Source organism: Thunnus thynnus, chromosome 12 (genome assembly GCF_963924715.1).
Source record: "Thunnus thynnus chromosome 12, fThuThy2.1, whole genome shotgun sequence".
In the NCBI taxonomy this organism is placed as follows: Eukaryota; Metazoa; Chordata; class Actinopteri; order Scombriformes; family Scombridae; genus Thunnus; species Thunnus thynnus.
In genome coordinates, this window is record NC_089528.1 from 8,268,326 (window position 1) to 8,296,111 (window position 27,786).

General features: G+C 39.6%; 1 protein-coding gene across 1 annotated transcript; it reads left to right on the forward strand.

The window, feature by feature from the left end:
- On the forward strand, window positions 1-27,637 carry col6a1 (collagen, type VI, alpha 1). The gene is made up of 33 exons (XM_067605116.1): window positions 1-309; window positions 941-1,070; window positions 1,222-1,422; window positions 1,525-1,684; window positions 3,826-3,945; window positions 4,080-4,100; window positions 4,808-4,828; window positions 4,929-4,973; window positions 5,088-5,141; window positions 5,269-5,313; window positions 5,691-5,717; window positions 5,826-5,852; window positions 6,001-6,045; window positions 6,161-6,214; window positions 6,822-6,884; window positions 6,972-7,034; window positions 7,129-7,182; window positions 7,278-7,313; window positions 7,393-7,455; window positions 7,760-7,822; window positions 12,822-12,884; window positions 13,359-13,421; window positions 13,551-13,601; window positions 13,690-13,725; window positions 13,866-13,928; window positions 18,766-18,831; window positions 21,069-21,104; window positions 21,481-21,990; window positions 22,385-22,491; window positions 24,386-24,572; window positions 24,764-24,938; window positions 25,061-25,090; window positions 25,357-27,637. Exons 1-33 carry the CDS (start codon window positions 228-230, stop codon window positions 25,959-25,961), a joined length of 3,366 nt encoding a protein of 1,121 aa, XP_067461217.1. The 5' UTR covers window positions 1-227; the 3' UTR covers window positions 25,962-27,637.
- Window positions 27,638-27,786: the final 149 nt, after the last annotated feature.

Here is a 27,786-nt window from a genome sequence, read left to right on the forward strand (position 1 = left end):
GTGAACTATTCCTCCTCCCTCCCCTCCTCACCAAGCGCTCTGGTCCTCCTCTGCGCGCTCTGGGTCTCGCCTCGGACAAATTGCGGCGGAGTGGTGGATCACCAAAAGTTCGCAGAATTGGTGTAGAGGAACCCAGCTTTGGGTCGGGGTGTTTGGGTGTTTGTTTTTCTGAGGAACAGGGTGTTGTGATATTTTTGTCAGTTTTGTAGTTTTGCCGCAGTTCCACCATGGAGACTCTCATAAGTCTCTTTACGCTGCTGTGCGTCCTGGCTGGAGCGCAAACGCAGACCCAAAGAATCGTGTCTTGGGGTAAGTTTGAATTCTTAAATATCTGATGTGTATGACATTGTAATGCATGTAAAGGATTTCTATGTTTGAATGTAACTTGTCATATACTGAAGTGATGTTTGCTATAAGAGATGGTCCAGATGTTTTTTTTTTTTTGGGGGGGGGGGGGGGGGGGAAGGCGGGGGTAAGCCGTTCAAGACTCCTTACAAATCAGCAGTAGAGATGTAAAAACAACTGAAAGTAGTATCAGAGGATGAAGGTAGCTTAGCCTACCTTGAGCAGGCCCTTGTCACAAAGGCCCATACAGTTGTCTGATAAACTCAGAGTGGGATGCAGAATAAGCTCTACCATTGCTGTGGATGCCAAAGTGGCACCTCAGGCCTGCTCTCCTGCCAAGATGCTGTGCAATAGTTACAGAGTGGAAATGTCCATGCAGACAGCCAGACACAGGCCTACACCTGTCATTAATCTACCTGTATGATGATGCATAGGTCAAGTAGCAGCCCCATGATACCCAGTGTGTTGCACAAGGCTCCACTTTGTTAGCCTGCAGGCCTCCAGTGCTGCATCTGTGATGTCTGAGTTGTTATGAAGGACAGATATGAATGATAATTTGCTGACAGCCATCTTTGTTTGTTTGTTTGTTTGGCAGACTGTCCTGTTGACCTTTTCTTCGTACTGGATACATCTGAGAGTGTGGCCCTCAGACAGAAACCTCCCCAATTTTACATCGACCAGATCCAAACTTTCACCAAAGACTTCATAGATCAAATGACAAAGAAGTAAGACACACACACATGTAATCTAGGGGGGGTGTTATTTGGATATGATACACCCCCCTATTGGTATTATTAATATTGCATATTAATATTGTGCTGATTTGACTGCAATATTACAAGATTGTTACGCTTTGTTATACCTTTATTTACCCAGGCCAAACCAATGTGACCGTGAGGTGACGTGGAGTGCAGGAGCACTGCACTACAGTGACGAAGTGATCCTGGTGCGAGGGCTGAGTGACCTGGAGAAAGAGCGCGAGGATCTGAAAAGAGCCATTGATAGTATCAATTACATCGGCAAGGGTACATACACCGACTGTGCCATCAAGAGGGGCATTGGCGAGCTGCTCACTGGGTAATAATATCACACATACACACATACGCTTTAGCAGAATAAGTAATAACAAGAAAAGAGTGCGTGTTCTGAGTGTTTGTTTTTGTGTCTGCCTCTATGCAGAGGTTCCCAATACCCTCAGAACAAGTACATCGTGGTCGTGACTGATGGTCATCCTGTGACCGGTTACAAGGAGCCATGTGGAGGCTTGCAGGAGGCTGCAAATGAAGCCAAGCAGTTTGGAGTGAAAGTGTTTGCTGTCGCCATCTCACCTGACCAGGAGGTACACATACACACACACACACACACACAGACACACACACACACACACACATGTTTGTACTTCTATACTGGTGGGGACCCTCATTTGCATAAATCCCCTAGACCCCATTCAAACCCTAACCATCACAACTTAATGCCTAAATGCCCCAATGTTAATGGACAGGATTTTCTACACTATCTTAATACAATACTCACATACAGTATACATTGAGGGAGTTATTGGTCACTGTAATAATTCCTTTTGTCGATACTGCTTAATATTCCTGGTGTGGATTGGGTTAAGTGAAGGGAAATAAAGTGAAGCGTTTTCACTTGTCACTCTTGAGGTCTAAAACTCTTTTTCTTCAAAAGATAAACTTACAAGAGTGTAAACACACACAGATCTGTAATCCACTAACCGAGTCTGAATCATATTCATTTTTGATCTGAACACATGAAGCTGTGTGTTCAACTTGAATAGTTTATACAGTTTATATTAGAGCTGCCAGGCTGATATATCGACCGATATTAGCTCATTGCAAATATATTGTATCAGCATATATGACAGCTGATAAATAACAGGAAATTAAAGTATAGGAATGCCAAAGTAGTAGAGTAGTGACTAGTTTATTTCTCAACTGTAAAACGTCCTACCAAAGTATATTAATTGTTTAAAAAAACTAAATTGAGCTAACCTTATCAAAGAATTTTATTTATGTGCTGTGTAAAGAAAATTAAAATTGGTCGATATATCCTTATTGGATTTTTTAAACTCTCAAATATCAATACTGATAACAGCATTAAAAATCCTGAATGCTGCCAAGAAGTTAAAAAAGTAACTTTTCATACAGGATGAACTCTGTGACCTGATGCCTGATGTCAGATAAAAAGATATATAAAATCAAATATAAATTCAGTGATCAATGCACAAAGAAAAAAAGTGTTTTTGTTAAGGGGCAAATTCACACAGAATGGATTGCGGCTGCTGATAGCACCATGAATTGCGCGTCATTTGCAACCGCTATCTGGCTCATCTCAAGGTCTCATTCACAAAAGATATTGTGCTAATGACATAAGGGCACAAACACATCCTTAAAGTTTCACAGCGGAGTGCAATTTGCCCTTGTTTTGCGTCTAACTGAGCAAGCAGAGCAGTTTCAAGTGTTTCACGCTTTTCTCCACATTTCAGCACACAGATTGGACCTTAATGAAAACTGCAGAGAGCACAAAATCCTCAAATTGCACATCTTCAGTTAGCAGAGGTGCACACACAGAGCTCTCCACAATCACAAACCAACTTTCATGTATTTTGCTTCTTTTACTTCTTTAGTATTTCGCATCTATAACAGAATCTACTGAAATGTCAAATGTCAAAATACAGCTATTAATGTGACTCAGGCAGGTCTGAAACGTGGTAGATTAATGTCTGAATCTCATGATAATATTGTTCAGGTGTCACTGAATGTGTCCAGGATGTTTCAGGTACATCAGTATTGATGTTCTGATTGTTGCCCCATGTCTGACTCAAGATTTCACCCTTGCTATCATTGAATATCAATTCAGTATCATTCAAGCCTCATAAGCTTGAAGATTTGAAGAGAGTGAGTGAGTGCTCTGCAGTTACCACCAACTCTCTGAAGACACTAATAATTTCACTCTAACTGTGTGTGATTATTAGTGCTGGTCTTTGTGAATTGATCTATTTTTGCAATGAGTCTCATTTGCGTAGAAAGTGGCCAATTTTGCACAAAATGTATGCATATTATCTAATTTACATATGTGCAAATAGGAAAGGAACACCAAGACACTATTTGCTTTGGGGTGCAGTTTGAGGTGCATTTCACCCTTTGTGGGTGCTTTATAAATTGCAAGGACTATTTTTGTCTCATTTGCGCAAGTTGAGCAGCTGCACAAGCTGCATAATCCTTGTGAATTCCTTTCCTTGTGAAGTGTAAATAGTATCTGTTCTGTCTAATATGGGAGGATTAGCAACATTGGCAGATACTAATTTGGATCCTATAAACAAAAAAACCTTAACGTCACATAAATAAGCTTTTAGAGATCACTGTTATCAGTCACATACTGTAGTTCAGCAAACACCGTATTCTAGGTGTTATTTTCAGGAAAAATAGATGATGATGTTTGTGTTTTGTTTCACACCAGGAAACCAGACTGTCAATTATTGCCACCGACCAGACCTACAGACGGAAATTCACTGCCGCAGACAACCGCACACTACCTTCCAACAAGATGGAAACCATTCAAACCATCATTGAGATGATCGTATGTGTCCTCTTCTCTTCTCTTCTCTTCTCTTCTCTTCTCTTCTCTTCTCTTCTCTTCTCTTCTCTTCTCTTCTCTTTATTCTCAACATTTTCTTTTGTAAGCTAACCTGTGTTTTCTTTCCTTCTTTTCAGAAAAACGAGACAGACGATGTGGTATGTCTTTTCAAGCTTTCTGTGAAAGGAAATTGATTCAACCATTTTATATGTGTTTGGTTACTGCAAATGTATCGCAGATCCAAAAAGTTGGGGTTTGCTCTCAACATGGCTAAAAACAAAACAGTTTAACAAAACTAGATTGTTTATGCTAAATTTTCCTTCTGCAACTTGAATTAAGATAAATTGTTGTATACTGGCTACGTCCACATGTTTTGCAAACCAAATGTCTCCACTTAATAATGTTTATTACTTTGTGGCTACTAGAGTTGTGTATTTAGTGCAATTAATTGTACTCAAATCCAGTTAGAATTGTGTTTACAGTATTTTGTTTTTCATTCGCATTGTTGCTCATTCTTGTATTCTCATGTAAACTCTGCTAAACTTTCTCATACTCAGGAAGTAAGGAGGGGTCAACAACAGGAAGCTGAAATGACAACATAAAAAGCAAATTAAGATGGCTGCGATATACAGAAACTCACTTACTTTTGTGTCTCCAACAAAATGACTGCAATTTTATCTCAAATATTTGACATATATTACTGTCAACTGATGCTTAAACATGTTAAGTTTAGATGATTCCAATAACCATTAGGTGATTATTTAGATATTAACTTCGAGCAGACCAGAAAACATGCAAGTTACTAAGCTTTTCATAGGGTCATACTTTATGAAGTGTTCATAATCTCTCTTTTTCTTTTTTTCAGTGCTGCTCTTATGAATGTACTGTAAGTATCCCTCTTTTACCTCAATGCCATCTCAAATTCTTTTCTGACTTTGTTTTTGAGCAATGACATCACTGGCTGTGATTTGATGTTTCTCCTGCAGGCTCCAGATGGGTCTAAAGGAGGCGACGGAAACCCTGGCTCTAAGGTGTGATGATACTGTATGAATACAGCTTATGTCAGAAACGCAGCATGCTCAAATGCATTCACTTGCACAAGAAATGGTTCCTATTCAGACCTTTGTTCTCTTTTCTCTCTACAGGGAGAATCAGGTAGACCAGGGATGCCGGGAGAGAAAGGAGATATTGGTGCGAAGGTAGGTGACTTTTTCCACCCTCGACCTCCTCCTTCACCAAACGCACATCACATCTCCTTTAATTCATCACAGAACCTTGATGGGCATGTCATTCAGATGAATCATGATTTCTTTCACTATGTTACAGGGCAGCCTTGGAGATCCTGGTCCTGTTGGTTACAGTGGAATGAAGGTAAAGTGCACTTAAGACAAGAGGGTCACAGCTAACTACAGCTAACTAACCATAAGCAGTATTCTCGACTCAGAGGATGCCTAATGGATTAAGCAGTAGCAACAATAATGCATAAAGCTGAAAGTAATGGATGATACAAGATCATTGACACCATTGTGTCATACTGGGATTTAAAGGACTGTAAACCTTCCTACATCCAGTTTATCCACCTTTCTTAGCTTTAGCTTTGTCAAACTGATGCAAGCTGAGAGCTAACAACTGATTTTTGTTGGTTATGTACCTAATGATGATCATTCATTGTTTGTCAAGGTTTGCCTACCATCTTGTCAACAACTATGTCACGATGATTAGTCTGATGTGTGTATTTCTGTTTCCAGGGAGACCGTGGTACCAGAGGAGGAAAGGTACTATCAGAACACACAAATACAAAAAGTATACTTCAACAAGATTCAGTATATGTTCCAGGATAATTCATGGACATGGCTGACTGATGTCATGTGTATTTTCTGCAGGGTGAAAGAGGACACAAAGGCTACAAGGTGAGCTGTTCTGGACTGTCTGATCTTAAGAGGGATGCTCTCTTATCTGTCGTTGCTCTGAAATCTAATGTTTAATTTCTTCCTCCATCTCTCTTCTCCTCCCCATCACTCACTCTCTCTATCTTATTTATCTGTCCTTCTTTCTCAGGGAGACAAAGGTGAAAGAGGAAATGATGGAACTGATGGAAGTAAGGTGAGTTACAAACCCCGAAACATCAAATCGCTCCAGCTCTGGCTATCTATTGTTGTTGATGTGATAAAGTGGTTGAACATATGTTCTTATATGTTTCCCTGGTTTTCCTCATTAGGGTGAAGCTGGTTACCCTGGGCTTCCCGGCTGTAAAGGTTCTCCTGGATCAGATGTGAGTTGTATATCTCAATCACAGAAACATCCTCCTGTTATGGCTGCCTTCATGACCATACTCACGCTAATGTCACACAGTTTGGATCACAACCAGATGTAAATCATCACTAGATGTTAACACACACTTTGACATTGACATCAGGCTTAAGGACGGCAAATACACAGTCAATCAGATGTGCAAGTGATACACACACACACACTCTATTCGTTTCTATTTCTGTGTCCTAATGTCTCTCTTGAACGCATACACACACTAACATGAGTCACTTCTGTATCTGCCTTGAGGCTCAGCAACATTGTTTACAGATTAGCCATTAGCTACAGTTGTGTGCTTAGGAATGTCGCTGTCGATGCAGCCCTGACCAACATCACACCCTGCGTCTGGAGCCCCTTTGGCAATCCAGCTGAGGCCCCTGGTTCTTTAATCACCACTTGGTTTACATTCCCTGCTGTCAGGTTGTTTAAATGAAGCCGTATAGTCATACTGTAAACAAACACACATGCATATATGCACGTACATGCACAGTGGCCTCCAAGATGGAGTGTTGTGGCTTCAGCTGCTTATGATCATGTACTGAAACTGTCTTTGTGTCTCCTGTTTCCAGGGTCAACAGGGAGAGCCAGGACCAAAGGGAGATGCTGGTCCTTATGGACAGAAAGGAGCAAAAGTAGGATATTAAGAAAATACTTCTTCTGTTGAAGATTTCAAATCACATTTTGGTACTGTGTAATAAGTCATTGTGTGTTTAATCCAGGGAGATACTGGAAGAGACGGCGAACCAGGAAGGCCTGGAAAATATGGGCAGCTGGGACCTCAGGTAAATCAATGCAGAGAGAACAATGACAAAAAACAGACATCTCTACGAAGGGAATGGTTAAGTATAACAAGAAGCTATGTCTGTGTCGTGACAGGGTGATCCGGGTCCTCGTGGAGCCAATGGGGACAAAGGAGAGCGCGGTGATGATGTAAGTCATGAAGCTCCTGGACAATGCCAGAAACCTTTGTGACCCTTAATGCACCTTCTAATATCATTCTGTGTGTGTGTGTGTGTGTGTTTCAGGGTTTACCAGGACCAGATGGAAGTCGTGGAGAGAGAGTAAGTATAGCATAAATATTGATTTTAAACTTCCTCTGCTGCCAAAGTATGTGTTAACATCTTTTTAAATCCTTTGTAGGGAGTAGTTGGAGAGAAGGGGGAGCAGGGTTCCCGTGGGAACAGAGGACCAAGAGGAGACCCGGTAAGTGATGATGAGGATGAAGAGGAGGAAGGGAAGTGGAATGAAGGGGTTACTCAATCCTCTAGGGAGCTCTCTGATTTCAGCACCTCCTAATCAGAAACTCAGGAAATTCATTGGAAATAAGTGAACTGGAAGTGAACTGACCTTAATGGAACTCATACTTTTTTTATAATGTTATTCCAGAAGTACTCCCACTGATCTAACTTTGTTTGAAAATTGGCTCTGTCTGCTTTACTTGTCCACTACTTGTTACTGTCTTGAATGCCTTTAGGTTGTTTTATACATTTATTCTTTTCCTTGCCAGGGGGAGCCAGGACCCCGTGGAGAGCAGGGGAGGGAGGGCTCAGCTGGCCCCAACGGAGACCCTGTAAGACACATATACACACTCAAATACAGTCACACACAGGAGCTACAGTACACGCAGTACTGCTCTTCATTAGCCTGTTCGTTAGTGTTTCAGGATGCAGCGCAGCCCCAAATACAAACCGACCACTTTTCTCTCTGGCAGCATCCTTTTTTTCCAGTGTGAGAGGGAACTTATGGGCTCATGCTCGCTAGTGTGCGTGCACGTGTGAGCGTGAGAGCGTGTGTGCATGTGCATCCATATTTCACTTTGAGGGGGAGTACACTGGGCAGAAGCTTAAACAGAGGCGGACCTGGCTAGAGTCCCAGAGAGCTGCCCACTCCTCTCCTGCATGCTCCATCTCCCCTCTCTCATTCTCAGTTGCTTACTCCTCCTGGGAACATCAACACTCACTCTTTCCCCTCTGACTCAGTCCTTCTCTCCATCTACTCCAGCCAAAGCCTCAGTATGGTTTTCTTAATAAGGCACCAGGCAGCGTAATAATAATAATACGTTACAAGCGTTAGTTGTGGTAACCTCTGTGATGTCAGAACTTTGAATGGATCTATTGTGCTGTAGGCCGCACCTCCTTCCCTCATCAGAGTTGAATGAATAGTAGGGAACTCAATAGTACAGAAAACATGGAATAACTGACATGTTGGGTCTACCTCATGTAGTCAGGAAAAAACTGTATGCTCACATGCAGCTATGTGCTATACATCGTTTGTACTCATTAAACCTGTCAGCCGGTAGTATACAGTACAGCACTTCATGTATTAGCAGTGTTTTTTGTGATATCCTTTTTGTCTATATTAGCTTGTATTCAAAAGAAGCATTGTGACATTTTGGGAAATATTCTTATTTGCTGTCCTTAGGAGAGCCGTATAAGTACATTTGCAATTTAGCCTAGGTTAGCAGAGACTGGAAACTCAGACTCATATAGCCGTCAATACATTCAAGTATTTTGTTCTGTTTCAACAGTATATGAAATAGGTAACAAAAACTCCATTCCTGACATTCCACTGATATGGGGAACTTTAAAATGTTGCCTTAGAGGGGAATTAATCAAGATAAGTAGCCTAAAGAATAAAAATCAGCGCCAAGAAGAAAACAGATTGTTAACAGAAATCAAGCTGTTACAAAGTTCACTGTCAAATGAATATAAGGATGAAATATGGACTGAACTGTGTAAGTTAAAAATGAAATATGATGACATCATAAGGAACAAAATTAAATATAAACTAAACAGAGCAAAAATAAATTATTATGAATGTGGTTGTAAGGCAGGAAAGTTGCTGGCTAAAAAACAGATGACTAAAAATATCACATCTTGTGTTAGATTACCAAATAACTCAACTACCACTGATCCAGATCAAATTAATTAAACCTTTACTGACTTTTTTGAAAATCTCTACAAGTCTGAAAGTGATGATGAAGCTGATTCAATGCAGACATTTTTGAATTTAAAAAAATATCTTCCCTGCTTATCAGAGGGAGAAAAAAAATCATTGGAACAGCCAATAACTATATTTGAAATAAATTAAGCCATTAACTCATTTTCTAAAAATACATCTCCAGGGCCTGATGGTTATAATGCAGAGTTCTAGTTTTCCACGTGTTTAATTATTCCTACATTACTTTAATTCATAAACTATTGTCCAATATCATCAGCAAATTTAGATAATAAAATCCTGGCCAAAATTCTTGCAGCATTATTTCATGTAATCAGAAAGCTGATACACACTGACTGCCATTCATCTGATAACTCCAGGAAATCGTTCTATATCATTCAATATGCAAAAAAGATTCTTCATCCGGTGGCACTTTGTACTTTAGATGCTTAAAAGGCCTTTGATCAAGTTGAATTATGTTCAGTACCCTGCAGAAATATGGCTTTGATAACAATATTATGCAGTGGATTAGGATGATCTACTCAAAGCCCACGGCTTCAATAAGAACTAACGACGTCATTTCAAAACCTTTCATTTTACATCGAGCAACAAAACAAGAATGTCCAGCGTCAGGACTTTTATTTAATCTAATCATTGAACCATTAGCTGAGAAAATAAGATCTGAAAGAATATTAAAGGCATAAAAATTGGAAGTCGGATATATAAAATATCACTGTATTGTGATGAAATCATCCTCTGCCTAACAGCCGTGGTCTCCTCACTTTGTTATATCAATCAGATTATAACTCAATATGGCTGACTCTCAGGATACAAAGAAAATTGGGGAAAATGTGATCTACTACCTCTAAACAAACACCACAGTATCACATGTGTGCAAAATACAAAAATTAAATGGAAACCAACAGAATTAAGATATTAAGGATTAAGAATTACAACCAATAGTTATCAAACACAAGATATAAATCTCACATAAATATTTAGTAAAACAAAATCAAACATGGCTTGATGGTCAAATCTTCCCATGTCTCTGTGGGGTCGAGTGAACATAGTAAAGATAAACATTCTTCATACTGTCAATTACACTATTAGGATGTTACCTGTCACAATACAAAAAACCTGGTTTGAAGATTTGCATAAAACAATCTCAACCTTTATATAGCAAGATGTTCATACTTAAGGATGTTTTGTTCATACAAAAAAGGTGGACAACTACTGATAGAAGAAAATATGTTACAAACCTTAAACATTGACACAAAATGTTTAGATTTTATGAAAATATATCCAAAGGAAATCATGCAAAGTCCAATTGAAGCGTCATTTAACATCTTGAAATCATGTACAAAGATCATTGGAATTGACACAACTACCTCAATAAATCAACTGCTGTGGCAGAACTCAAATATAACAGCAAACAAAAAGGTCATAAAATGGAATAAATGGAAAGATATTAGAATCACTAAGCTTTATCACATAATTTCTAACAACTGTTTTAAAACTTTTAATGAATTAATCATTGAACATAATATCCCAAAAAGTGAATACTTAAGTCACATAACTCTACGGCATACTATTAAAAAGAATATTTCCATAGACAAATTGAACATTGACATACACAAAGTTGAAAATATACTTTTTAACCACAGCTTGTTCACAAAAAATATAGTTAAAATGAGTTACACAATATTAAATGAAAGCACCAACGATCAATTTAAGACTTGAGCAATGAAATGGATCAGGGACCTCCATAAACTAGAGGAAGATATTTCCTGGAATGATATATGGAAAAACGCAAGGCAGTCCTTCCATTGTACAAAATCAAACTAAGGCAATTTAAAATACTTAACAGATTATACTACACCCCAACACAGCTATACAAAATGGGCATAAGGGAAGGCAATAAATGTTTAAAATGTAGTGCTACTGAAGGAACTCTGCTCCATTTGTTGTGGGACTGCAATAAAATTGAAGATCTTTGGTTTTGTATAACAAAGCAAGCAACCACATTAATATAGTCATCCCACTCACACCACAATCATGTGTACTGGGAGATTTGCATAACTTCAGTGGAGTATCTTCAAAGAATAAAAACATCTTTCTCTCATTATGTATGGTTACAAAAACTGGATTGCTTTAAATACACGCAATAGAAATGATTAGGTTGGAAAAGGAAGCTTTCAGACTGCAAAATAGTGAGACAGGATATGCTGAAACATGGGCGCCAGTAGAAAAGTACTTAATGTCAAGACCACCATGTTTATTCTATTTTATGTTTTCTTTTTTTCTGATCAAGGCTAATGATTGCTGTCTTCTTTTTCTGTCAGTGCTGTTCTACAGTATTAACATTGTATGTCATCTGTGCTGTAAGATGAAAGTACAGCAAAAACTGAAGGATAGTAACAATGGTTATGACTGATATTGTTTGAGGGGCGTAAAAATATATACAACAAAAAAAAACCTGAACAAAATGGGTGACTTCACTATGGGGACAAATGCCAAAGCTAACGCCTATAAACTACACCTTTGTGTTTTCTTGGAGGTGTGGAAGGTCTATTTTTCACTTTTGTTAAAGCTAACTTTAAAGCTAACACTTAACCATATCACCCTATTTGTGATCTTTGTGCCATGTCTGTGCCATGTTTCTCATTTGACTTAAGGTAAGATTGCAAACAAGTGTTTGTCCTAAAATGTCACAGTGTTCTGTTAATATATTAAGAAGAAACTTCAACTTCAAAACAGCCTGCTAATGTGAAGCTGTACTGCATGATGCTAGCGGCAGATCTGTGGACGCTGTTCAGGACTTTAAACCTCTTGAACTTTACTTAGCATGTAGCTCAAAGATTGTCACCATCCAGCGTCAGATACATTAGATCTTGCCAACAGTTATGAAATTGGCCAGGAAGTAATGCATGAATGTACTGTAGCAGCGTTCCCAAATATTAGTAATAATTTTGGAGAGTACAATGTTATTATAATGGATAGAGATGGCCAGAAATACCAAATAAGACCAAATTTATAATAATAAACCAAATTTCAGTTTGAAGAGCAACTTGACTGAGCTGAAAATCTAGCACCACCAGTGCTTTAATTTCTCACCTTGCTATAGTGATGTATTAGTGTACTTGAGGGTGTGTCAGTACACTGTGACATCACTTTTGGGAGTGGTTACGGGTACAACACTGCACACTTTCTGAACACACCCATCACTGACACTGGGTGTGGTCAGAGGTGAGACAGACTTGAAAAGTTCAACCAGAGAGGACAATAAAACACTGCTATTTGGCTTGGTGGAAAATTTTAGGCTAGCTTCTGTTTCATTATATCAGGTTTTGACAGTTTACCTGTGCCAAAGACTCATTGGAGCTGTAGTTGTTGAATGCTGACAGTAACCAAAAACATGGTGTTCTTTTTTTTCTTTTTAGCAGTGGATACCAATTAAGCATGGAGTATGAATAGAATACAAAACAAAATCTTGAGGAAATGGCTTGAATGTAGAGTGTTTCTGTGTTGTTGGTTGTGTAGGTTCAAAATAGTCAGTGTCAAAGTTTATGTGACTGTTTTTATTATATAAAACAGTCTCTCTATAGATATTCTAACAGTGCTGTTGTTTCTAGGGCGCGCCTGGCAGGGATGGGCCTCCCGGCTACAGAGGAGATGAAGGCTCACCTGGACCAGAGGTGAGTCCAACAGGTCACACACACTTGCACACAGACTACTGATAAGCCTACATGCTTAAAATTTTAAAGCCGTAATCACAGGAGCTCCAACTTGGCACTGTAACCCCCTGATGGGCTCCAAAATCCATATAAATATGCAGTTTAACATATCAACTGCAATCAAAAAGCTGTTATTATCATCAATCATGTATATTAAAACTATTAACAATCATTACAGTACAACCTTTGAGATGACTGGACACTCACTATCAGGGCCTATAACAGATTAAAGTGTTATGTAAGCAGTTAAAAGTCATTCTGCTGCATGTAGACTGTTGGAGTTTTTGTTCATACTTTCTCACTAACACACAGACACACACACACACATGCACACACTCACCCGTGGTCTTATGACAGCATCCAAATGTTTTCAAAAAGCACATGCCTTGTCACATCTCATATGTTTCTCATCCTATCATTCCTTTCGTCTGCCAGGGACCCAAAGGAGCGAGAGGAATCAAAGGAGCTCCGGGAGACAGAGGCCAGATGGGGGAGCGGGTGAGACAGAGAGACAGAGAGGGGGAAAGAGGGAGAGGGACAGATGTCTGCCATCCATCATAAGCCCTGTTGTGAGGTTTGTGTATGTGTGTGTGTGGATCTGTAATAGTATCTCTTTGTCTATTACAGGGAGAAGATGGTGTCCCAGGAAACGGCACAGCAGGTTGCCCTGGTTTCCAGGTATGTGTTGATAGTTGTTCATGCATGTCATGTATGACTTACTTTGCTCCTTGTACATTAGTACATTCTGAACATTTATGTCTTTTAGGGTTACCCTGGGGCCCGTGGAGACCCTGGTGAGCCGGTAAGTTATCTTTCAATTTTTTATTTTAATTTGGAAAACATTTTGACAACAGTGAATATGAGTTAACTTCTAACAACGTAAAATGAATTGTCATGCTCACATGCCCTCCTGACCTCTAACATTTGCTGTGTGATCTTCAGGGTGGAAAGGGAACCCCTGGACCCAAAGGAGATGACGGAGAGCCCGGCGAGCCAGGCCCCGATGTGAGTCTGCCTCTGCGTTGTCTTCTTTTTGGAGTTGCTCCTCACTCTTGATCTCATTTTATCTTTCCTCAATCCCTTCTTGGCAGAGAGCACTGACAGGATGTGAGTCACATATCTCGCTTTATAGGCACATTTCCTTTTTTTTATATTGGTCTCTTTTAGAACTTGTAATAATATATAATAATACTTTTTGTCTTTCAATTTACATTTGTTCCTTTGCATTAGCTTATTGGTATAGTTTTACTTCTCTTATTTTTCTCCATCCATCGATCTCGTTCTCACACTGTCCTTCTGTTTTGCAGCTGGAAACGCTTTCTGAAGTAGATCTGAACACATTTTATGTGTGTGTGTGTGTGTGTGTGTGTGTGTGTGTGTGTGTGTGTGTTTGTCATTGGGGAAGAAGGCTTTGAGCTGATGCAGCTGTGTATATGTCGTTGTCAAGGATACAAGGAAATGAGCAGAGACGATGAAGGGACTGCATTACTCTTTTTGTGTGTGTTTGCGTGCAAGTGTGTGTGGCAACTGTAGATGTGTGTGATCACCCCTGTCCATATAGCGTGCCCGTTTTTACACTTTAACCCCCGGTTCAACTCGGTTGTGCTTACATTGAAATTATTGGAGTTCCAAGGTTTGTGTTTTATGACATAAACATTTCTGCATATGTTTGTACTTTTCTAAAGACTTTGTGTTAGCACAGAGCAGGATGAGACGTACGCTCTCTGTGCGAGCATACTAATCACAGTTGCTTAAATGTTTACTTTTAACTTGAGTAGTAAGAGCAGTATACAGGAAACATTTTATAACTTCTGTAACTGATTCCACTGCTGAGTTAATGGACAATAACCCTCAGCTTGATTATGAAGCACATACCACATATACAGGCCATGTAAACAAGTCACTTTGGAAGAAACTGTTTTGGAGTCTTCACAAAATCTTCTTGATTTCAAGCTAGTAAGTGCTGAAGTTTGCAATTTCATTTAGACTGAAATATAAATAATCAAAACTGTCCAACAATTAATCTAAAAACTCATGGCATGCTTTGAAAAATGGTTAGCAGGAATGCAAATGGGATTTGTAGTAAATGGGTAAACATTCAAAATTACCCTTATGGTCCTCAAATGAGCTCCTCTTTTACATTTCTTACTCATGTATTTGAAATAATAATCTAACTATGTAGGAGTATGTTTGCTTAAAGAAGTACTTTGACATTTTGGGAAATATTCACTATCTTGCCAAGATTTAGACAAGTAGATTGATACCACTCTCAGATCTGTCTGGTAAACATATGAGTACAATCGGCAGCTGGTTAGCTTAGCTTAGCATAAAGGCTGGAAACACAGGAAAACAGCTAGCTTGGCTCTGTCAAAAATTTCAGCACATCTAAAGCTCTCTAATGAACAAGTTATACCGGTTTAATCTGTACAAAAAGTGTACAAAAGACAAGTTGTGGGTTTAGGGGTGTATGCTGGACTATTTCTTGGTTAGGAGCAGTCCAGCACTTAAACAATGTGAAACTGCAACTTTTTAGAAGATGTAATTTGTCAATTAGTGAGCTTTAGCTAGCTGCTGTTAGCTAGCTGTTTCCCCTTGTTTCCAGGCTTTATGCTAAGCTAAGCTAACTGTCCCCTGGCTATAGCTTTATATTTAACTGACAAATATGAGCGGTATCAATCTTCACATCTAACTCTTGGTGAAAGAGCAAATAGCCTAAGCGCATTTCCCCAGATGATGAACTAATGCTTTAAACAAAATAACGCTAATCTTTCCACAGCTGCTGCTCCACCAATCAGTCCATGACTTAGTCCTTTATAAAAAATACATAATAAGATGCCATATTTTGTCTATCTCAATGGGAAAAAATGAATCCATTACATTCCACTTGTCCCTAGAGGCAACCATGCATCTCTTTTTTCTCTTTTTAACAGGCTGTAATATATTTATCTCTGAACAATCACTTATTTGTTTCCAAGTTGTACACTCAGCCTTTCACTGCCTTGGATGGTACAGCGGAAGAAACAGTTATGGGGCATCAAACTGGCTAATAACATTTTAAAACAAGTAACTAATGCAAGTATCTTATTTTTGAGCAACTGGATTTCTATTTTAAATTGTTTAAATATTTTACACTGTACAGGCACGTACCTTGTTTGCCTTCACTTTCTCTGGCCAGAGGGGAAAGGAGTGGATAGACAGGGGTGTGTCATAGAAGATAAAGGTGGAGACATACTCAGACCTTTTAACTTCTCCACCCATTCAACTTTTTAGTTGACACTCTTTGGAATGATAATATCTACGTTTTCACTGAGGTCCAACAAACAGTCACATCTGGCTATGAGTAGTTAAAAATGACGTCATAAAATCAAGGTCAGGAAGTATGTGTGTAACTGTGGATGATATGGCCCATGTTCTATAGATCAGAGCGTTTGAAGTTGAGAATGTGCAGTAATTGGAACCGTGTGTGTGTGTATGCGTGCATGTGCGTGTCTTAAAAGCCAGGTGGTTGGCATTACCTTCTCTCTTCCTGTCTTTCATATCTGTCAGCTGTAGGTAAATGCTTGTGTAGCAGCAGTGCAGATCTGCTGCTTTCATAATTGATTTACTGTGATAATTTGTGACTTTACAGTGCCAGCCTGCCCTTACTGCAGCTCATTTCTATTTGACATATTGAGCTGCAAATGAGTATTTATGTGACTACTGATCAGAATGCATCTGGAGCAGAGGGGTTGTGTGGATATAATTGGCTAAGTTTTGTCTATAAATGATCTTTGGGATTTGATGATCCTTTGCATTGTCAGAGTAAACATTTTTTGATGTAGAGAATTCATACAGCTCTTTCTAAAAAAAAAAAAAAAAAAAAAAGCCAGTTTAAAGCATTCAGTATTGCATATGAGAATCTTTCAATCAACCATGTCCCTTGAATCTAATGTGCACATGTGTTTTCAAGCCGCTTTGAAAATAGTTTCTGGAGCATAACGTCACTAAACGTGCTATCTGCTCTCCAGTTTGCATCAATCTGGAGTCTCTCTCAAACCAAAATGCCCAACTCCTTTAAAGTGTTTAACAGTATTTGTAGCAACATGGAGCTTAAAGACGAGATAATTTGCTTAAATTGATATAAGCTCTTTATTCTCCACACTTCTACAATGTGGACTGTAATCTCACAGAAATCAGATCTGCAGCAGCTGCAGGGGCTTTGGCTGCTGCCTTTCTCTGCAGCTGCACTGTTGTGGGAGATGGTTGGCCAGAGAGGGCTAGGCCTGACCTTAAAGAAGTTTTAAAATGGATTTAGAGGCTTTTCTCAATATGACTGTACCTATTGAGGATGTTTTGATGATACCATCTTTAAAGGCTGTATTATTTGTAGAGTATCATAAAATATTGACAAGGATAAAAAATATAATCTTTCAGGACTTCAGGGACTCCGTACTAAACAGTGTTGTTGGATTGTCCAGCTACTATAGTGCAGGTGAGAGAAATGAGATGAGAGGAGTTAATGAAAATGGTCATTTGAGTTGCCTTTACCGCACACTCACAGTAATAAACTTTAAGAGCAGCTGCGAGGGATGCAGCTACTACTTAGCAGACTTTTTCCTCCTCTCAGGCTAAATACAAGCTGCCCTACCTGAGGGTTGTTGGGTTTGCCTGAGAGGAAGACCTACAGATACTATTCTTACTTACTTTCACTTACTTTACTTTAATCTGTCCCACTTATGAAACCAAACCTATGTTCTTGGACATACACAGTAGTGTTTCAGTGGCACTCATCCATGGTTGAAGCTACCTCAAATTATAACTTGTGGCCGCTCTGCAGCCAGAGGTTATAACTTAATCTAATCTGATATAAACTGACCTGCAAAAATAAAAACAACTGTAAATTCCTCTGTGACACTACAGTAATACTCACCACTAAGCTTCCCCTTATTGATAATGATAATTTTGTGATCTTTTTTGTCCCAAAAATTGTCAAAATTTGGCATTGGTACTGCTCTTAAATGGTTCCATTAACATCTGCTCTCCAGAACAGTGAAATCTAGGCTTGGCAATATCAACCAGACCTTCCTGTTGATTATTCTTTCTTAAAATGCTTTCTCAATTGAATTTTCTGTTTTGTTTGTTTTTTTTTCTTTTTGTATCACAATACAACTGATATTGGGGCTATTGTGATAGAAAATAACATTTATCAGATAGAATATTTTAAATTTATCTCTTTAGTGAACACACTGTCATCTAATAGTAACTCTTTCTAACTGTCATCTTCTTCTTCTTCTGTGGGGACACCGCAAGGCTCCATAAGAGGACCATTACTTTTCACACTGTATGTGCTCCCATTTAGCAACAGTTTGATGTGAAATTCAATTTTTATACTGATGATTTGCAGACTTCATTTTTCATCACTGAGCCATAGTTAAGGCAACCCATTATACAAACCCTAATCAAGTTTAAGTGCAGGCCGATAATGGCTTATATTGTCTGTAATGGTGGTAATCACATTTTCATCAAACCCTTGATGGGATAAGTGCAGACTCACAAACATTTTTCGAAAGATGAAAAGAAAAACAGAACATGCACATAGCTGGGACTTCCCCTGCAGGCATATAAAGATTTACTAATCTGTAACATGCCTACAGGTGACAAAGCTGTCACCTTGTCATGAAACTTATTGCATTTTATGCCCAGACAGTGATTGATCTTTACAGCATTCAGCATGGATTCTGTATAAAACATCTTAGATATCTATGTAACTGTAACACATCTACATCCTGTAATTTGCACTATTTATAAACTGTAAAGGGTGTGGGCCTCTCTTCTAATTGTTATGTTGTTTCTCTTTTCACAGAACAGGGAACCAGGGAATCCAGGAGCTAAGGGGGCCAAAGGTCACAGAGGACCCGAGGGCAGACCGGTAAGAATACCATGGAGCCAGGACCCAAGCTGACTGTGTGTGTGTGTGTGTGTGTGTGTGTGTGTGTGTGTGTGTGTGTGTGTGTGTATGTGTGTGTGTGTCTGTGTGTGTGTGTGTGTGTGTGTGTGTGTGTGTGTGTGTGTGTGTCTGTGTCTGTGTCTGTGTGTGTCTGTGTTGGAGGCTTGTCTGCATGTGCATGCAAGTTGAGACATTAGAGGGACTGCTGTCTACACATGCAAAGTACTCCTCTCCCCACATCAATAACACACTCTCACACTCATACATAGTTTTGTCATAGTTTTTTACCTACAGTGGAGAGTGTCTTAAGGACTGCTGGATAAAAAATTAGCCTAATTTAGCTCAATGGCAAGTCAAGTTTTAATTTACATATTAAGAAAGCCACTGATTTCAGGCTTAACAAAGTCAGTGAGATTTTATCAAATGTTAGATTATCCACTGTAGCAGTGAAACAGGATTTCCAAACAAGGACAAGAATTTGCATTTATTCAAAGGACAAGGTTTGCAATATTCAGTAGTTTCATTATTGTAAACATATTGCAAGAAAACTCCAAACCAATAATGTGTTTGTCTGTCTCTAAAAGATTTCCGACTTCCCTAGCCAGCCTGTGGCACTCAGCCCCAAGCCCATTTATTTCTGCTGAAGACATAAATCTTTAACAGTGGCTCAAAAATGTGTTGTTTAATTTTTTAAAAAAAGGCTAAATACTAAAGGCTAAATAACTGGGCACTGCATATGTTACTCAAACAGGGGTAAATCATTTTATGTTAGTAAATCTCTATTTAATTCAGAGTGTGGGATCCACTGCAAATAATAAATTACATGGCTCGTGTTGTTGATAATGAGGAAACACGTCACCCAGTGCAAAGGCATGGCTCTATAGATGGCAATGTTGGTCTGTTGTTTGGTCGACCATTTTGTTCCAGACTGAAATATCTCAACAACTATTGGATGGATTGCCGTGAAATTTGATACAGACACTCGTGTCCTCCTCAGGATGAATTTTTTCACTTTGGGTAATCCCCTAACTTTTCATCCAGCACCATCAGGTCGAAATTTCAAAACTAATGCTTAATACACTAATTCTGATCAACCTCAGCTGTACTTCTTTGTATTTAATGCTAATTACCACATTTTAGCATGCTAACAAGCTAAAGATAGTGAATATGGTAAACATTATAGCTTCTAAACATCATGTTAGCACTGTCATTGTGAACATGTTAGCATGCTCACATAACTATTTAGCTGTGTTTGACCCTACCTTTGAGCACAGTTGCTACTAATCCCATAGACATCCAGTTACAGAGCTAAGCTTAGCTATTCTCACCACTTTACATAACATCAAACCGCATGAAAAGTCAAAAATGGCATTCCTGAATTTGGCTCACTGTAAGTCGGAAATATGGTGTAATTTCCCATCCTTTTCACCAACTGGCGTGAGAAAGCTTGTGGTATTGGATGATGTGAAAAAATGAACAAATCTAAACGGATCTAAATATAAGCGTATGTTTGGAGCCATGTTCTCTAAGGCAAACCTTGAACTCTAACCTTTCACATTTTCCTCACTTTATCTCTACTCCTCCTCCTCCTCTTCTTCTTCCTCCTCCTCCCCTCTTCTTTCTGCTTCTCCTCTGGCTTTGTCTCTGCTGCATCAACAGTTTGTGTCATGTGTTTTTGGGACAGTTTCTCTCATCTACAATTAACGGCTGTCTCTGTCTTTTTCTCTCTCTCCTTTGTGTGTGTGTGTGTGTGTGTGTGTGTGTGTGTGTGTGTGTGTGTGTGTGTGTTTGCTTGGCATCTTTGTCACAGAAAAGAATGCTCTTAAACTGAGTTTAATGTCTGTTAAAACAAAACAGATGGTTCTACTGCAGCCAGGCGAAAAAACAAAATGCTGTGGCAAGAAACTTTTGAAAGATTCTCATGTTGTTGCAGAGAGATAGCAGCACACACAAATGTGTGGGTGTGGATGTGGGTTAGTGATTGTGGGATTCTGGGTAGCAGTCAAAGGAGTTATGGTTTTCCAAAGAATCACCGTTTTTATTCCAGTTAAAATAAAAAGAGCCTTCCAGTATTAGTTCTGTCATCTTGAAGTCAGACCAGATACACTTTTCTGTGGCCAGTTTTTTGTAAAATATAAACACATATACACATCTATCAGGAGAATAAATGACTCAGTCTCCCTATCTTCATCTCTCACTCATTCTCCCTTCCTCTTCAGGGACCTCCAGGGCCTCATGGACCAACAGGACCTGATGTAAGTATAAAAAAAAAAATTGAATCAGTCCATTTAATCTGATCCCTCACCCTCATTTTAGCCACAGGACAGGATGGCTAAGCACCACAGACTTAATTTCCCCTTGAGGCTGTGCTAGTTTTGAATCTGAAACTGATACTGTAAGTTCAGTCCAAAGCCACACATCCAATTTCCTGAACACAAAAACCCATAGCCTTTCACCTCGCAGTCTTCTAAGTAAAATATCATCATTGTCATGTTTTCTTTTTCTTTCTTTCTTTTGGAGCAGCTTGAAACACTGTCTAGGACCTGGCTTTGTGTTGTGTTAGAAAAGTTACGTAATGTGATTTAACAGTGCATTGCCGTACTGTAACATGTACTCCACCTCTCTCTGCAGGACTGTGAAATTCTGGATATCATCATGAAGCTCTGCTGTAAGTTACACTCACACACACATAAATGCAACCACATGTACACTGCATTAAACTCTTTGCCGTTTTCAACTCAGTGCCTGATTAGCCAAACATGCAATCAAAACCCAAAGAATTTGAGGGTTGCACAGGTTATGTTGTTTTTTTCTGCACAGTTAATTAACTTTGTTCTGATTTGTGTGTGTGTTTTTTCCCCATCCTTTTCGAATCATATCACAGCTTGTTGTGGTAAGTTTGTACCCAATATGACACACAGTTATCATCACATAATTATTTCTCATAATACATGGCTAGTTATCCTTTGTGATTTTGTTCATATGTGTGTGTTTTTTGTGTCTTCAGAGTGTAAATGTGCACCTGTGGACCTGGCATTTGTCGTGGACAGCTCAGAGAGTATTGGCGCCACAAACTTTGCTCTTGCCAAAGACTTTATCATTACTGTCATAGACAGACTGATTAAAGACCAGCAGCTCAAGGTAATGTCCTTTTCTGAATTTTGTCTTGTATTTTGACATTTGACTAAACTTTATTTCATATTCATCCATCTTTTCCTAACGAAGGATGACAGATGTTTGACCTTTGTAGATTGCATTGTTTATTCAAGCTGAAACCAAAAATTTGCCAAAACTGTTTTTCTGAAGTGTTAGGAAATGCTGCCATGAGAACAGACCTCAAAATAGAAAGTGTGAATGAAAGATTTTCTCATAGGTTTTGGAATTTGCTGTTATGTCTCTCAAATGACTCTCCTCTTCCATTCTGGATATAATTAGTCAGGATGGGTGGGATGCAGAAATGTTGACAGAAGGCTGTTGGTTGACACAACACACACAGACAAAACACACGGTCACCATGCAGTGTTTTTCTTTCTAGTTCGCAGTTGGTGACTCAGGACTGAGTGTAGTCCAGTACAGTGGAGATAAAACCCAAGAGTACGTCAAGCTGGGCGTCAACGGTGGTACCCTCACCGACTTTAAACAGTGAGTTCACATGCATGCACCCACAGTCCTGCCTGCCTTGCTTTTCCTCTGGCTTGCTCTTTGATTGTGTAGTGGTGATTCAGCATCACCACTGCTGTTGAGGTTTGATTCAGCAGTTCAGTTACAGGTTACTCCCTCACAAAACTATGCATAGTTTGAACATATTTCAACTGTCTGTCAGACACATTGGAAAGAACTTATACAGTGTTTTAAATTTGGAATCGGCCAACTAACTTACTCACAATCGTGGATTTTTTTTTCTCATTTGCTGTCTTATCGAGATTGAGGAGACCAATTAAAACACCATTAAGTACAGTTTCAACCAGTCCTTTCAACATGTTCAGCCTAGCTTAGCACAAAGTCAGGAAGCAAATGGATACAGTTAGCGTAGCTCTGTTCGAGGTGCTTCCCAACATCTCTTAAGGTGTCTTATTTACATTATATCTTATGTATTTACAACTTTTATAAATATTAAATGAAACAATGTTGTTTAAAGGAATAGTTTCAAATCGTGGGAAATATGCATATTCTCTTTCTTTCCAAGAGTTAGATGAGAAGATTGATATCAATGTCATGTCTGTGCGTTAAAGAACCAGTGTGTGGGATTTAGTGGCATCTAGCTGTGTGGTTGCAGATTGCAACAAACTGAATACCTCCACCCTCTCCTTCCAAGTGTGTAGGAGAACCTACGGTGGCCGCGAAAAATGCAAAAGGCCTTCTTTAGAGCCAGTGTTTGGTTTATCTGTTCTGGGCTACTGTAGAAACATGGCAGGCTCTGTGAAAAGGGACCCACTCCCTGTGTAGATATAAAGGACTCATTCTAAGGTAACAAAAATGCAACAATTCTTATTTTCAGGTGATTATACACTAATTAAAACATAGTTATGAATATTATATTCCATTTCTGACAATTCCATTCTGCTAGATGCAACTAAATTCTACAGTTGTACTAAGCTGGAGCTAGAAGAGGATTAGCCTAAAGTTGCAATACACAACATTTGGCCAGTAGATGTCGTACTATAGCACCAGCATCAAAAGTAATGTAAATGTAAGTGTTGTTTACTCAATACAGTTGAAGGAAAAAAAGGGAAAGAAGGCGGTCCTTGAACCAACAGCTCACAAAACTTAGATCAAACCCATATGGATCAAGATTCTGTTACCGTGTTGCCTATTTCTCACCTCAAATGTTTTGAGAAACATATTTTAATGTACTTTTTAGCTGTAATTTGAGAAAGTTTGCGATGCGGCCGCCATCTTGGAAACAGACGCGGAGGACACAGAGGGACTCACATGCACCAACATGCATGAGTAGCTGGACCAGCTACCAAAGAAAAGAACAGACAAGCTTTCCTTCCACCACTGGCTCAGTGTTGACATACTCTTACACATAGAATCTATTTCTTGACCAACAAGAGCTGGGCCAAGACCTGCTCACCTCAGAGGTCATGTCCTCATCTTGAAGTTGTTAGTTTTACTCCCTTTGAAATCTAGACAAAACACAACTGACATTTGAATGGAGTGGTGATGCTGATATAGCTTTTTAGCTAACAAGATACTATATGTAAATAAGAGTTTTAACTGTAGGCATATTTTATCAGTTTGGACAGAGGCCAACCATTTCCTGTCTTTGCACTAAGCTAAAACACAACCTGGACCTACTGTATATAATTGTAACAGGCAATGAAATAGATATGAATTCTCTTATTTAATTCTTGACAAGGCAGCAAAGAAGCTTTATAGCTTGTTATTAAGCTTTAGAGAATTGTTATTAATTTTCTAGATGTTAAAAGATATGTCACCAAGCATCTATGTATGTGTGTGTGTGTGTGTGTGTGTGTGTGTGTGTGTGTGTGTGTGTGTGTGTGTGTGTATGTGTGTGTGTGTGTGTGTGCAGGGCAGTGAGAGACTTGCGCTGGCTGGCTGAGGCCACGTATACAGGCCAGGCCCTTGATTATACTCTGAGAAACACAATCAGTGGAATGAGGCAAGAAAACCGAGTTGTTCTTGTTCTCACCGATGGACGCTCCGATATTTCCAGGGATGACACTCCCCTCGACGTACTCTGTGGTAAAGACGTCCGAGTAAGTACAATGCAGTAGACACAGTAAAGCGCATGGGGACACATGACTTCAGTTTTGTGTGCCTAGTGAATAATGTTATTACACCAAAATCTGGCTTTTATGTATTTTTTATGCCATACTCTTTGAATTCACTCTTAGACCTTTTAACTGAAATGCTGAGGTACCAGCTAACCTGAGAACATCTTCTCCAGGTGGGCGGTTTAGGAGTGAGGGACTACTCAGGCCGTCAACCCAACAAAGAGCAGATTGATGACATGGTGTGTAAGAGTGACCAAAGGAAACCAGGCTTTTCCTTTGTCCTGGACAACTTTGCTGAGCTGCTAGAGGACTCTTTCCTACAGAACCTCACATCCAGAATCTGTGAAGGTACCACACACACACACACACACACATACATACACACACAGATCAATGGTAATTTTCATCAATTGAATATTTTGTATCAACTCCAAATAAACTGATTTAACGCCTGTTATTCCCACGTTCAGATAAGAGGTGCCCAGACTACAAATGTCCCAGTAAGTCTGTTTTCTTAAAATATGCTACTAGTTTTACATTTTTTTGGACTGCAGTTTGCTCTTTTTAATTTTTACCTTATCATATTGCTGTTGACCCAGTTTGCCATTTATTTCTTTGCTAACATCTTTAAAAATGTGAATAAATACTGTAATTTAAAATGTATAAATACGTTTGGCTGTGTTGTGTAGCTCTCTAATCAGTCAATACAGTATCACTCCAATCAATTACTGATCAGATGTATCGTGCCTGTTTGTGTGTGTTGCAGTCTCCTTCAGTCAAAGTAGCGACATTCTGGTGATGATGGACAGCTCAGCCAGTGTGGGCCAGAAGAACTTTGAGATGAGCAAGACCTTTGTCCGCCGTTTGGCCGATCGTTTCCTGACTGCTAAAATGGACAGGGGTGTCAAAGTCAGAATGGCTGTGGGCCAGTACAGCCGCAACGCCAAAATAGAGCAGGAACTGACTAGCAATTATACCATGCTGTCTCATCGAATTGAACAGGCAAGCTTCCAAAATGACGGCACTAATGTGTTACAGGCCATGGAATTTGCCATTGGTAAATTGCCAAACCGTGGAGACGCATCGGGAGGCAAGAAGAAGCTGGTGCTGTTCTCTGACGGCAGGTCGCAGGATGTCACAGAGGCCAAGCTGGTGGAAGCCATCAGTAAGTTAGTGAATGCCGAGTTGGAGCTCTTTGTTGTCAGTGTTGGCAGCCAAGTCAATGAGGCCAACCTGCACACACTAGCGAGCAGGGGACGGCGGGATGACGACACCTATGCCGCACGCCACCGGTTCCATGTCCCAGACTACCCCTCTCTGCTCCGCGGGGTCTTCTACCAAACCGTCTCCCGAAGGGTATCCATGTCCTGAGCGCAGGGCCCCAAATAATAGGATGAACACGCTTTAGATTTTTAGTCCCGTTATGAATATTCAGTCTCACTCATTTACCATACACTGCATTTGAGTACTTTTTTGTAAAGAAATGTCACAAAACGACAAATGATTGTGTGGCAGGCAAAAGGAAATGTCTTCATGAAATAACCATGGGACATTTCTACCCTGAGTTGAGCCTCAAAGGCAGACCATCTCAAGCTGTGTGCGCTGGGATCATTAGACCATAATCCAAATGATGGTGCTAATCTATCCCATTTTAGAGTTTTAAAAGTTGTAACAGAACTAAATCTGAAGGAACAGCTGCCTGGGAAGCAAAATTCAGGGTAAATTCATCCCACAGTAAGAGTACCTGCTCCGGTTCTTAAGAGCCCTCAGTAATGGCCACATATAAACTTACTTCTAGCTTTCAACTGCATTGAGCTAATTTCAACTCAGGTGTTCTGCATTCCTGTATCAGCTAGTCTGAACCAGTGCTTTGATTCACTTCAACTAACCAGTGCGGGTTAAAAATACTCATCAAGGCTACACTCTCTTGTCTCTCAAGGACCGGAGCTCTCGCCCTTTGAAGAATTTTATTTAGTGTCTGAAGTGGACTTTGTAGCTCTTACTACTCTTTTAAGTGGTGTCGGATTTACAGAGTTTCAGGAAGGTCCACATGAACATGTCGAATGATCGAGTCAGGAAAATCAGGATTTAGGATTAAATTGTGGTATGATTCATTCATACCAGCAATGCCTGACCTATCAAAATTTTACACAATAAAAACATAAGTGAACCAGCCACAGCTGTGAATTGAAAACATACACATTCTTTGGCGATTGGTTGGTGTACCTAAATGAATAGACGGCTGGCTCATGACTGGCTTTTATGGATAATCATTGTTTTAAATTGCAAACATGTACCTTGCAAATTGCAAAGTCAGTTTGCAAAATCGTGACATATACCTGAACTGGAGAAAACTCCAACCCGACATCACTTGAAAGCTCTATTAGATCACCAAACCAACAGGGAAAACAGGACATGACTTCAGGCAGACTCTCAAAACAAAACCCGTCAGCATTTCACCTGGTACTAATGAGGACAGGACAGCTGGACTCAACATGTATGATTCTGTCCGAGCATGTGTGTGTGTATACATGGGCCTGTGCTTGATGTGACCGACATTTACGTGTATATGGAGGTGATTTTTTATGTGTAGCCTTGGACATTTGTTCCATAAACAGTTCTGCTGGGGTCACTGGTTCAAATGACAGAATGACAGAAACCTGTTCTTTATTGTCTGCGCACACCACAGACACGTCTGTCAAACACACACATACACACATCTTTGTTCTTCCTCAGTGAGGTAGGAAAACATCTGTCATAGTTGAAGGCTGGAAAAAATAAAACCTAATGGGACTTATGCCATGAGTCCCCCCACACCCACAGAAACAAACAAACACTGTTTAGATCCCCATAACTGTTAAACTCCACACCTTTGGTTTTGTTGTCTTCAGTCACCCAGAGTCGCTATACTCTTGTTATTATCTGTGGTGCTTTTAGTCCCAGTGTATCAGCCTCTACCCATGTTGTTAAAGAAGATATTTTTACCTGAGGATACACAACCTCAGTAGTGTTGTAAGATCTCCCTCAATAAAGGTTGCTACACCAAAGGGTCTCAGCTCACTTTTGTCCACACACACTCTTTCATGTTTCCATCACTTTAGAGGACATTGCATTTATTTCCAGGAGACTTACACTAACCCTAACCATAACCACTACTTGCCTAACCCTAACCTTAACTTAACTTTAAACCAAATCT